Source organism: Sorex araneus, chromosome 11, assembly GCF_027595985.1.
Source record: "Sorex araneus isolate mSorAra2 chromosome 11, mSorAra2.pri, whole genome shotgun sequence".
Lineage (NCBI taxonomy): Eukaryota > Metazoa > Chordata > Mammalia > Eulipotyphla > Soricidae > Sorex > Sorex araneus.
The window spans coordinates 28,443,746-28,457,919 of NC_073312.1; the positions used below are offsets into that span (position 1 = coordinate 28,443,746).

General features: G+C 37.5%; 1 protein-coding gene across 3 annotated transcripts in view; it reads right to left on the reverse strand.

Moving 5' to 3' along the window:
• R3HCC1L (R3H domain and coiled-coil containing 1 like) overlaps window positions 1-14,174 on the reverse strand; it is a 99,209-nt gene that overhangs the window by 13,977 nt on the left and 71,058 nt on the right. For all 3 annotated transcript variants that reach the window (XM_004616421.2, XM_055119531.1, XM_055119532.1), the window contains one exon: window positions 3,446-3,621. In XM_004616421.2, coding sequence (XP_004616478.2) covers window positions 3,446-3,621 — 176 coding nt within the window. The remainder of the gene's footprint in view (window positions 1-3,445; window positions 3,622-14,174) is intronic.

Below are 14,174 nucleotides of genomic sequence, written 5' to 3' on the forward strand. Positions count from 1 at the left end.
ACTTATTTAATCTCATTGACCGCTTCTTAAAATATACTGTGCATTTTTATATGGACTAGGCTACCCCCATTTTGGATCTAGCTGGAATGACTGGGTCGAACTAACTGGGCCTAACTGACTTACACTTATATTTAGAGTAAGGTATTAACTGCTCTTCAGGATTCAGTCACCCCCTTTTTCTAGGAGTTACAGGACTTTCCTAGTAGTTACAGACCAAACACATTTAGGTGATGCTAATTAATTTCTTTTTCCTAGAACGTTATAGAAAAACAGAATGCTTTTGAACATTCATTGAACACAGCCAGGCACCATTTGTTTATCACTGATGACTGCTTTTGTGCTATGATGGTGTGAAAATATTTACTCTGGCCCTTTAAAGAAAAGTCAGCAGCTATACTCTAACCAGTATATGCATTTGATTTTAAAATTAGACCAGAGTGGTTTATTTTTAATCAAGACTGATACATTAAAGTATAATCCTTAGCACTGGCTTTCTTCCATAATCCTTCAAATTGTTTTCTTCATAATTTTCTTTTTGGTTATTTCTTTATTCCTGAAATTTATTTTTTCTTATAAGCTAAAAAGAATATATCTCTGACTCATCTACTTTCTCCTATATGTACTACATACATATGCATATATGTATGTATATATGTATATATATATAAAGAGTTAGTAAAATTGTTCTCAAATCCAATAATATTGTTTTAATTTACATCTTCACCACATACCAATAAAATTAAACCAATGAAATATACAGGTGGGAAAAGAAAAACTATAAAAATATAGTTGAGTGCTTTGGAAGATCAAAGAAAGGTCAAACTACTTTTTAACATGGTATCAATTATATTTGAGAAAAACAAACCTGAAAAAATGAGAAATGAGGAATTATCCTAACCTGTAAGGAATATATACTCAGATGATTGAATGTTAGACTTCTTGCTCCCCTGTACAGAAGTAAAATGAAAATTGTTGATGATATTCTATGAGAATAACTTGTAAGAATCCTACTGTCAATAGGTTAAAAACCTTAAAAGCAGGAAGTGGGGTGGGCCTTGGAACAAAATTAAAAACTGACAAGTGAAATGATATTTACATGTACTAAGCTAAATTAGTTAAGGCATATAAAAATCACTGTTTATTATTTTCTACTATTTGAGTGCTCAAAATAACATGAAATCAATTATTTAATTTAGTGAGCTCCCAGACTATTAACATCCAGTATCTGGCAAAAGAAAATACATGTTTGAAGGAGAAATTCTCTTCCTTTACAGCAAATTCCAGTTCCCATAAATAACATTCCAGGAAAAGTGATCAGCTAACAGTTTAAAAAAACAAAACCAAGAAAAAGAACTAAAAAAAAAAGGCATGGCAACTATGTATAAAAATTTATAGAAACAGAATTTAAAAGAACTTCAGATAAAGACAAAGAAGGTCTATTATGTTTAATATTTAGAGAAATAAAGATTTTAAAAGTTTGAGGTAGAGCAACAATCTGAAAATGACGATGAAGAATAAAAGAATAAGCATAAAGAACAATGCGCCCTATCACTGTGCTATCACTCTAGTCCAAAGAACTATGAAAAAATTTTTAGGGGCCGGAGCGATAGCACAGCGGGTAGGGCGTTTGCTTTGCACGCAGCCGACCCGGGTTCGATCCCCGGCATCCCATATGGTCCCCCAAGCACCGCCAGGAGTAATTCCTGAGTGTAAAGCCAGGAGTAACCCCTGAGCATCGCTGGGTGTGACCCAAAAAGAAAAAAAAAATTTAAAAAACTAAGCATAGATGAATGAAAAAAATAGTTATAAAAAGATGCTGAAAGTCATGCAGAATGTGGCAGAAACAAGGAGATGGAAAATACAAAAGCAACAAAGACTAAAAAAGATGTTAGGCATCTTAAAGAACGCAGAAGAGATGGGCACATAGGCTATGTTTGAGACGAACTGCAGATACTGAAGTGTGCTCTAAGACCAATAAAAAACATGAAATCACTGACTTAAAAACCCCAAATAACTTCAACATCACACATAAATCACTGTGCTGAAAATGAATCCCAAATAATCTGAAGAATATTAAACACACATACATACATAGAGATACCTTCTAACACATCATACTTAAATCCAAGTATCAAGAAGGTTAAACACACACACATATGTATAAAGATGTCCACATATCATACTGAAAATGAATCCAAATAATTTTAAGAATGTTACACACACACACACAGACACACACACATACCCTCTACATCATAATGAAAATAATTCAAAGACAAAAGTTCCTGAGAATATCCTATGAGAAAAGACAGATGCATTCAGAAGCTGACATTCACACAGAAAGCAGAATATATTCAAACTTATTTTCTGTTGTTGCTGTTTTGGAGGCACACATCTGGCAATGATCAGAGATTATTCTTGGCTCCATGCTCAGAGATTATTCATGGCAGTGCTCAGGGGACACACGTGGTTCTGGGAACTGAACTGAGATTAGCTATATGCAAGGCAAGCACCTTCCCTACTGTACTATCACTCCAGCCCCTATCCTCAAATACTTGAGAGAAAAAAAAATAACTACCAACCTAGAATTTTATACCTAGTAAAGCTATCTTTCAAATATAAAGTTGAAATAATTTATTAAAAAACAACAAACAACTTAGTTTGCTTAGTACGTTGTCACAAAATTAAGAAATAAATACATTCCATGCACAAGGGAAAAAATTCATATAAAATGCATGATATACAAAAGAAATGAATAAAAATTAAAAAATGGGTAAATCGCAACACTAAATACCAGCAATAATAACAAATCAAGTTTAAAGGGACAATGAAAAAACTGTAACGAATGAAAATAATCACAAAAGCATATAAACTGGGATGGGGAATGGGATTAGGAAATGGAATTAAAAGTCCACACAAGTGTTTATAAAGGGCAATATTATTAACGGGCCAAAGATAGTTAAGCATGCACTGTATAATTTATCCAGTAACCAACAAAGAAGGAGAACAGTTTTCAAAATAAATTGAAATGAGAAAAAAAAATACCTCATCAATCCAACAGAAGGCAATAAAGAAGAGAAACAGATGGGACAAGGTAAACACACATAAAAGGAATTCAGGTTTACATCCACATATATCAACAATTACAACAAATAAAATGGATCAAACGTATTTGGAAGTAATCATTAATGACCTTCTCCTTAAATGCTAACGATGGGGTCCAAAAAGACTTCAGGCATTTTTAAGGACCTCAGAGGAAAGTGATTTGATACAGACTTGCAATGGAACTGCAAAAACAAACAAAATTATGCTAAAGTAAATAACTGGGAATATGCTAAAGTAAATAACTGGGAACATGAAAATGAGATGATTTTTCGGAAGACATTATAAGAAAAGTACATCCCACCTTCCCTAACTTCTCCAACTAGTTACCCCAAATACTTACTGGTAACTGCAGAAAATCCGTAGAAGATCTTCAGTACGAAATTCTCGGGGGAAGTCATAAATTTCAATGACATGTGGGAATTCACAATCACTGAGATCAATATCAGGAACTTCATGGCTGTAATAATCAAATCTAGGTTCCTGGATGCTTTCCCTATTTTTCATATTCCCTGATAACTAAGGAAGAAAAGGCATTTGTAAGTGACTGTAACATTAAGCCGGGACATTATCCGCCCATGTAAATTATGTAACTAATCTTTCTTGTCTCCATGTTCAGCTTTAGTAGTACCTTTATAATAATACTGCTCTTCGCAAAAGGGAAGGGTCAGGAAGGCCCGAGTAGAGCTGGTGCAGGGACAGTGGTGGAAGGTCGTGGGCATTCTGAATGCAGCTGAGGTTAATAATTTTCTCTAGCACTACTATAAATAATAATTACCAAAACTATAATAACCAAAAGGAAAGAAAAAGGAAAAAAAATACTGTTCTTGAACAATGAACAAGAGTCTGTCACTGTTTTTATTCTCTATATGGAATATCTAGGCGCTGAAATTCTAGTGAAGACAGGTAATGCATGAAACTTTCCTCTACCAACCAGCGCTCGAGAAAATGTAGAATGATTAATGTGGTGAGTTACAACTGGCACACCTTGGAAAATTAATTTCAGAAAACAGCTGGAGAGAAATTAATAACTTTCATTTTATTTGAGCTTATGATGAGGCATCTTTTCTGGAACAGAACTAAACTAAAAAAATTCAAAACAACAACAAAAAAACAAGTGTACCTTTTGATGAACATATTAAAAGATAGAGAGATTGCTTACAAAGCAACTTAAGACAAATTTAAGTAGTATAAGTAATTGCATTTAAGGAGAAAGCTACCATTAGGAACCTCACATAGCAAGTTAGTAAAGGAGTTAACAGGAACAAAAATATTTAAAATTCAACGATCCTATTTTTTCTTAAGAGTCATTAATTCTTACAGAAATGCATCTAGACTGTGAACTGTGCTACAACCTCCTGCCGCCCGGGGAGGGATTTTTCCCTCTCTACCCTGTCTTTCTGCGCGGAAAATGTCAGTGGTGGCAATATCCACGTGACGAGAGCCACCTCCTAAGACTTCCAACCCAGAGGTATGAGTTTTGCAGTGACGTGGCTCGCAGGTGATCATGGGAAGGGGGGCATTACCGGCAAGCCCTCGGCCCAGATAAGATCCGGAGCTGCCACGTGAGAAACGACCCTCTGCTCCTAAAGACTATGATCCGAGAGGTCTTCTAACCCATTTTGGCACCCAGAGCGGCTTCTTACAGAAATGCGCCTAGACTGTGAACTGAGTAAAATATCAGAAATCCAAAACCTCATAGAGTCTTCATTCTCAGCAATGGAAAACAAATTATTAAATGATGCCTTCTCAGCAGGCCTGATTGTTGGGGGAAAATTCCAAACAATAATAGTGAGTTCTCTATTGAAATATTGAATGTATTTAAAGTATAGAGAGAATAAAGTGAAGATCATTAGCTACTCAGGTGGGGGATGGGTGGGAGGGGAGTATATTGGGGTTTTTGGTGGTGGAACATGTGCACTGGTGAAGGGATGGGGGTTTAATCATTATATGACTGAGACTTAAACCTGAAAGCTTTGTATTTTTTTTTCACGGTGATTCAATAAAATTTTTTAAAAAGTTATTAATGATTTTAAGCTAGAAACAGAAGGGAGAGGAACAGTGGAAAGTGGCAGAAAAGCTAAGACAGTTACTTTGTCGTTCTGCTGCTATAAAACTTAAGTGGTCAGTACTTAAGTGGCCTGTCCAGGCTTTCAGACCCTAAAACATCTTCTCCCTATTAGTAAAAATACAACCAAGTTCTCAAGCTTTCTCATTATCCAGTGTGCCTGTCTTTCCATCAAATAAAGGAAATTAGAATTTGCTATGCCAAGGATTTCCTTTGAGAAATACAAAATGAATTCAGAAATTTTATTTGGGAATGAAAAGGTAATTTTGACAAAATTAACAAAAGTATTATTTATTTCTGTACTTCCAATTCTTTTCCTCCACTTAGTTTTACTTTTAATCTAAAAAGAGGAATAATAACAGTGCTTTATGGATAGATATGTGCATTAAAGGATATGACACAGTGAATACTTAGTATAGTGCCTGACATGTTAAGTATTTCATGAATTCAACCCACTTTCAAACAAGTTTTAACTGAGCACTAAATTCGTTACAAACCAAGCACCATGTTATTTCAACTCTGCTTAAGATCTGGAAGGCAGAGAGTATTCCACCCACTATAGAATGAAGAGAGAACACATGATGTACAAAATCATAACCTTTGTTGAGTTCACCAGAGAGCTGGATACACAAGACAACCAAAGAAATTGAAATCTACAGAATGACAATTCCCCTCTCCAAAGAGAATCAGAACACAAACTGCTTTGCCTTTGGCAGACTATGGGTAGAAGTACTCTTCACATCAGCTGAAGAATCAATTCAATTTTAAATCTACAGTGGGTCACTGCGTGGTTTTCAATGTTTTAATATCACTGGGCTAGTTTCAGTTCAGAGTAAGTTGAAGCTACAGAGACTCCAAGACTTTATGCCATGTCACCTGTCTTGATTATGGATTCATATAAAACTGGCTGTCAAATAGAAAGTTTAAGTCTTTGACATTTGTTCATTTTCAAAATAACTTTGGCTGTCTATACTGGGCCCCTTGCACATCTACATGAATTTGAGAATCAGTTTGCCAATTCTGTCAAAAAAAAAAAAGCTGCTGGGTTTGTGCTGAATATGTAAATTAATTTAGGAAGCATCCTAACAATATTAAAAACATAAACGGGGGTACTGTGCTATTTAGTTAGGTACTATTTAAGTTCTTCTGGCAATGTAGTTCTTAGAGCGTAAGTTTAAGTTTCTTTAAATTTATTTCTTTTCTTTTAAAATATAAATAGAAAGGCTTTCTTCATTTCATTTTTGGATCTCTGGACTAAGTTTTGAGTTACTTTGCAAAGCCTGAACAAAATAAAGTAATGCATGCTCATGCATTTATAAGTTAAGAGCTAAATAATACATTGTGAAAGGTAAACAATGCTTAACTACAATCTTGGAAATATAGATCTTAATAACTGATTAAAAAGAGGAAGAAAAAAGTTGGGGTCCAGTGAGAAAACGTGATCATGGTTCTTTGCTCTAACCTGATCAGCAAAACTAAACTTGAATACTTAATTATCTTATTTTTCATATAACTATTAAGCGTTTTTGTTTTGTTCTGGGGTCACACTCAGTGGTGCTCAAGGCTTACTCTTGTCTCCACACTCAAGGATCACTCCTGGCAGGCTTGGGGCACCATATGAAGTGTTGGTCGAATGCAAAGTAAATGCCTTACCCTTGGTACCATTGCTCGGGCCCCACTATTAGGCATTCTGACTCAGGAACACATTAAGAATTTTGTTAATAGAGAAAGAAAATTGTTATTCTATATTTCATGGAACACCAAATTGTCATGCATCACTTAATTAATGGTTGAGATGTATTCTGAGAAATGCGTCAATAGAAAATTTCACCACTGTGCAAAAGTCATAGCATATAGTTATAAAAACTTAGATGGTGTGCTATGTAGAGCCTACTACACCCCACTGCTCCTTGACTATAAAACTGCACAGTATATTACTGTATTGAATACAGTAAGCATTTGCAACACAATGATATCTGTGTATCCAAGCATATCTAAATATAGGAAATGTACAGTAAAAACACAGTAGGAGAGATTAAAAATAGCAAGCCTATATAGGAAATTTAAGAGGGAGCTTGCAGGACTGGGTTTTACTCTAGGTTAAGTCAACGAGTGAGTGGACAGTGAATGCAAAGGCCTATGACACACTTGTACATGATCTTAAACTTTAAAATACTGTATAATTAAGCTAGACTCAATTTATAAAATACAGAAAACTCAGAGACTTTGACCAGTTGACCTTATACTCTCCATAAAACCCTTATGATTCCTCCTTTTCCATTAAGGCAACAATCTCACTTAAAAATTAAAGGGGCTGGCAAGATAGTACAATGGGTAGGGCACATGCCCTGCATGCAAACAACCTAGGTTTGACCCCTGGCATCCCACATAGTCCCAGCTCCTGGTGGTATCACCAGGAGCTCAGAGTCAGGAGTAATCCCTGAGCATTCTTGGGTGTGGAATAAAAACAAAAACAAAAATTGTTTGAAGACAAGGAATTTCAAACTATGAAAGTCTTAAGATCCTCACTCTGGGGAAGAATTTTAATTTAGTTGAATGATTTTTGTGGGAAGTTGGTTAAGCATATGAAGGAATACTCAGCTTTTCCTTATTTTTCATATATAATACTCAGATTATACTTATGTTTTTAAAGTTTACTTAATTTTTTATATATGTTTACAAGATAGACCACAGGCACAAGTCCTAAAATGTAGGTGGTTGTAGATCATAATCACTTATTCTCAATCATCCGCTTACATTCTCTTGGCCTATAGTAGGTTAGAACAGATAAAGTTCTACACATCTTGATACTGTTGCTTCCTCACTCTTTCTTAGGAAGAGAGAGAGTCACTGCCTCACATTGATGCAGCGACCGTGGGAGGAGCTCAACGTCTATATCTGCATAAAGAGCCTTGCTTGGACCCAGTACGAGAGGCATCTGCAAGAAGACACTCCGGAAGTTCATTCACGATTTCAAGGACCTGTCAAGGATGTTTGCAAAAAGTTAAGGTAACGGTTGAGATGGCAGCAATTTAACCCTGGGTGTGGATAAGAATAGCACTGAGGGGCTCCTGGAATCATTCTTTTAAAAAACTCGGCATTATTTTTGTTTGTTTGGTCGTTGTACATTTGATCCTGTCTTAAAAACATAAAAAGGAAAACAGAAAGCTTTCAAGTAGCAACCGGTAACTCTTACTAAAACTGAAAATATGCTATTATATTGTTTTAGAACGGGGTTATCACAATCTTTGTAATCGTTAGATGGGCGTTTGTTTTTAACCCCTACTTCAGAGGTGGAGAGTACCATCACATAGACTAAAGGATACCCTGGAGGTTACAAATAAAATTATCGACAAAGCTTGAATCATAATCCAACTCTCCTGATTGCTAGTCTAGTTTAATAGGATAAAATGGCCCTTGGTGAACATAATCAGAAATAGAGGCTATATCAATGTTCAGGACAACTAATTCTTTGATTAAAGACTTACTGATGTAACTTTTTGAGAAAGGGGGGAGGGAAGGAGGGAGGGAGGGAGAGTGAGTGAGAGAGAATTAATGAAAAGGCTGAACAGACAATTCAGAGTTGATTTCTTTCCAGGCTATCTTCTAGACACGCCCTACAGAACAGAGGTTGAATTTCTAAAGTACTACTTTCACCATGTCATTCCTTTGATCAAACAGCCTTGCTATCTGCATTTCAAGTTTTCAGAATCCGGCCCCAACCTACCTATGGTAGATAGAAAAAAGGTCTCCCAAACGTGTCTCTGTTGTAATTCCTTTAACCTGTGAATATGTTCAATCAGTGATTTTCAACCTCTTTCACATCTGCACAGTGTCTGGTGGCTGAAAACAACTGTCAGTTATGTGGCATTACCTTTTTCATGAACTGGCAGGCAGTTAAAAGACTTGGACTGAGGATATCACAAATGCATGGCAAGAAAAATTAGGGGAGCAGATGGAATTAAGGTCACAACTCATTCGGCTTACAGAAAGAAAATTTTCCTGGAATATCTGGGCAAACCCAGTAAAGCTCAACTTAAGGGTCCTAACAAGCAGAAGAGCTCACAGGTCGAAAACTCAGTTTATCAGCCATGTGACATGAGAAGGGCATTAGAGCCATGGTGGTGGCTTTGGGAGTGGGAAAGGGCTGGGAGCCCCCAGACGCAGGCAATCTCTAGAAGCTGGAAAAGACAAGAAAGCAAGTGTCCCTTTGAGCACTGAGGGAGGAACACAGGTCGCCTAACACCTTTATTTTAGTCCCTTACAACCTACTTCGGATTTCTAACCTCTAGAATTGTAAGATGAATTTGTGTTATTTTAGGACATCAGTTTTGGTAACATATTATAGACAATAATAAACTAATAAACTACTTCCTCTCTTTCTCTCATGTATCCCCTTATAAAAGGCTAGAATGACAACCAAAAAAATATGATAGTCATTTTGCCAAAACCCCTTGCTTCTTCTGCCTATGGCTTTGTTTTGCATTACTTTATAAGAACTGGTATCTGTCACTTTGCACTTCTCCAAATACCTCCCCCTTCTATTTTGATCCTTGTGGGATTATAGTCTAAATATTATAAGAAATAACATTGGCTTGTCCTTTCTCTCCCGACGCCCCCCCACTGGAAGCTTAGATTTGTTTAGTTACTCCCAATACAGTGCTCCTGAGGCACACCCAATTCCATAAGGTACTCCCAAACCTGTGTTTATCTTTTTTGTTATTTTTGCTTTTTGGGTCACACCTGGCAATGCACAGGGGTTACTCCTGGCTCTGCACTCAGAAATTACTCCTAGCGGTGCTCAGGGGACCACATGGGATGCTGGGATTCGAACCCGAGTTGGTCACATGCAAGGCAAACGCCCTTGTGCTATCACTCCAACCCCTCGGTGTTTATCTTTAATCTCTCCGTTGTGCTCTTCCTCCCCTATCACAAATTAATCACAAAAATCCCCAAATCAGACCCTGTAACTTGCAAAGTCAAATTTTTCTGAGGGCTCTGGATTTTGTATATGTAAGTGAAATACTGCTTTTCTCTTTCCTTTAAGTCCTTTGCATAGTTTATTTTAGTGCAATATCCTTTTTGTGGGCTGGAGCGATAGCACAGCGGTTGGGCATTCGCCTTTCACGTGGCCGACCCGAGTTCGATTCCTCCGACCCTCTCAGAGAGCCCGGCAAGCTACCGAGAGTATCAAGCCCGCATGGCAGAGCCTGGCAAGCTACCCGAGCGTATTGGATATGCCAAAAACAGTAACAATAAGTCTCTCAATGAAAGACGTTACTGGTGCCCGCTAGAATAAATCGATCCTTTTTGTAGAGACACAGGAAAATAGTTAATGCTTTGCTTTTGTAACATGGGAGTTAGGTGACTTCAAATAATATTTACTTCTGGTCATCTGTCATATTTACTTAAGCCTCAGCTGCCCTTACTTCCGAACACCCCCCAAAGGAAGGTCCTGGCAAGGGACTTGGATGGACCCAGGGCAAACTTTAAGCTACCCTGCACTGAAAAGGGACAGCCCAAGTGCCATAAGTATAATAAGTTAGGAGCATGGTCATGGAACAAACTCTGTCATCACCCAAAAAGTAGTAACTGAATAAGGACCTTGCTGGGGTTAGGAAAGACTAACCTGGCCTGAGGACTGTAGTCAGGATATATAGCGAGATGCCCCCAGGAAAAGCCACCCTTTAAGCTTAATATGTCTTTTACTGTGTCAGTACAAAATGACTAGAAATACTAAGAAGCAAATTTAAGATGGCTGTTTCAATGGATACTGGCTAAAGAAAGAAGAAAGCAATATGGGCTCAGATGGAATTCTGCCCTTGGGCGGATCTCTGAGCAGGAATCTAGAGTGCTGAGCACTTAGATGAGACTTTGTCCTTGAGTAAATCTCCAGAAGAACTTCCCCAGAAGAAAGGGCTTTACTTCTGTTCATTGTTGATGATAACGTTCAACCACACCTATGTGTAATTGCTACCCTCGACCCTTCAGGATTTCATGATTTCTCTATAACTAACACTGTGAGACTTGAATAAACTTCAAGTCTCAAATTAAATAACTTGAATTTATTTAATCAGCAAATCAGTAATTTACTGATTACTGGTTGGCAATCAGTAAATGGCCACTGATTACCAACCAGCCTGTGACCCTTGTTCCTTCCAGTGGCCAGCCTGGGAGGTGGCGATTTGGCCCTGAACACACCAAGGGGACCCTCGGATCACCATGGGCGGGCCAGTGACCACCCAAGAAGAGCGACAGATCCTCCTCCTGAGCTCCCCAAAACAGTTATCATCCGACTCTTCCTCTATAATTCTATACTGGCACCTTCCGCACTACTCGGATAGTATTCGTTACACAACATCTTGTATTACAGCTAGACCAGTCTCTTCCTCCAACCTGACTCGGACCATCCATGCAACATTCACTAAGTACCTGTTAAACATACCTTGGAAAGCAAAGAATTAGGGGTAGAGAGATAGTTTCAACCCGGTCCCTGAACACGGGCTTGGGCACTACCAGGTGTGGGCTACACTTCCCCAGAGAAACGAAAACTCAGAACCCAACAACAACAAAAATCAACTATGATTAAAATGTAACAGGAAATAAGAACAAAGAAAGTACTACCAGTGGGTAGAGGAGTCTGAACTTTGCCCAGCATCTTCTCTGCCCAAGTAAAGAAATACACATAGAGGAAGAGACCCCAGGACAAAATGTGTAAAGGCTATGAATCTCCGGAGAAACATGATGCAACTCGTGGTAACGTCCCGCGCTCCAGAACCCAGCAGTGAAAGCATTGGAAGAGAAGGTCTTTTACCTTTACCTAATGAAACTGAAGTAAGAACGTTAGTGTGGGCCCTCTAATATGAAGACGTGGGGGGAAAGCAGACATCAACAAACCAAGGAGAGACCTCAAAGGAAAAAAAAAAATCAACTCTGCTGACACTTTGATCTTGAACTTTTGGCCTCCAGAATGTGACAAAATAAATTTTCTTTGGAAGCTTTAGCAAACCAACAAGGAATACAGCAGTTACATCAGAAAGGCTGGAGTTTCCATCTCCTCATCAACATTCTGATTTTATAGTACATCTGTAAGGGAACATATCATATTTATTCTAATATTCCCCCTTACGCTCATTATCTTGCACAAACTAAGCATTCAATAAATAATTAATGGTATGAATAAACTGTACATGCCTCAAGTTAATTACTGTGTCCAAAAAGCACACTTACTTAACAAGACTGATTCTACATATGTTGTTCATCAGTAAGGATGTAGTTTCAAAAACATCTATTTTTCCATTTTTACTGAGGTACTGTGATTTACAGTGTTGCTAATGACAGTTTCATACGCCCATCATTCTACTATATATACATTTTTTGCAAATGATTCTGCAGGGCACATATTTGGAGGGGAAAAAAAGGATACTTCTGCCCTTTTTACCGATAATTGCTGGCTACATAATAAACTGATTGTATAAATCATGCCCCAAATCCAAATTAGGGCTAGGGATGTAACTCTGTGGTAAAATACTTGCCTTGCAACCCCTAGCACCATAAAACCAAATCAAAACCCCAGTCAAAAATATCTGAATTAACAAATTGTAAAAGGATTAACAAAATTTAAAAATACACAGTATAAACTTCTGATAGTGACAAATTGAGGTACTAAAATCTGACCAAATTCTGCGTTTTTTATAAGCTGTTCTTTCCTTTAAGGCTCAGATTCAGTCTTTAACTCCTCACGACCCTTCACTGTTGAACTGAATCCAGTATTGTCTCCCATCCCTATACCACTGTATCATAATACTTAATAGCTGAATATACTGTCATGTATCATCAAAAAATGCAGGATTTTCACATATTAACATTACTCATCAGGACTCATCTTCAACCACGCACAGTCATTGCTCATCTGCATGAAAATACCCATCAAAAGCCTCATACCGAGTCTGAAGGGTGGTCAGAGCCCCGGACAAAGGAACAGCTCCGTAGTGGACAGCGTTATCTATTGTAGCCATCCACAACTGCTCTGGCTTCTTTTATACACTCATAAGAAACGCATCATCATCAAAGTTCTGGATAATATTGATGATACTGGATGGAAAAGCACCAGTTTCAATACTAAAGTTCTCAGGAAGAGTTGAGCTATGAACACGTTTTTATAGGCAAAAAATAGAGGTAAATTTAACCAATTAATTTTACCTCTATTTTCCTTATATGAGAGGAAGATATATGAGGAAAAGTAATATTCTATATGCTTTTTTCTTTTCTAGTGATATAAAAATAATGCTTTCATACTCAATAGCATCTTCATTTCAATGACATGGAAAACTACTTTTTCCTACAGAACAACCTGAACGCCAAAGACTATATACTACATATAACCTCCCAAACACAAAAATCCTTCACTTTCATGTCCCCTATACCCAAATTAGAGTTGGGCACACAACTGATTATTTGATTTGGTGAGACCTGTAAGGTGGAGGCGAAGATGTAATGTAAGGAAGAACCCAGAGCAAAAAACCAGAGGGCTTGAATTCTTGGGTCAACTCTCATACTAACCTGAAGTGGATTAAGTAACAATCTTTCTGGGTCCTAGTTAATTTGCCGACAAAATGAGAGGGCTAGAACGATGTTATAATGCTAACCTTCCATTAAAAAAAAAAAAGACAGGTTAACATTCTAATTCCTAGTCCTTAATAGTTTAAGAGCAATAAAATAATCCAAATTTAGATCTTGAAAGGTAGGTACTCTTAATTGAACATTTTTCCTTATTCTAACTTTAGCTGCCTAAGATCCGACATCACCCAGGTCTGTTCTCCCATACAAAAATTTCTCCTTGTTTATTACTTTATAGAGTTTCTGCCCTTGCCTATCTGCTTCTCTCGGCGATGGGCAATGAAATGGACTCCTGACCTTCAAAGTGCAGACTCAGAATCGCTGGCTTAATAAGAGAGCCAACCTTGTTCAGGGTAGGCAATCTAATAAATCCATACTCTGAAGA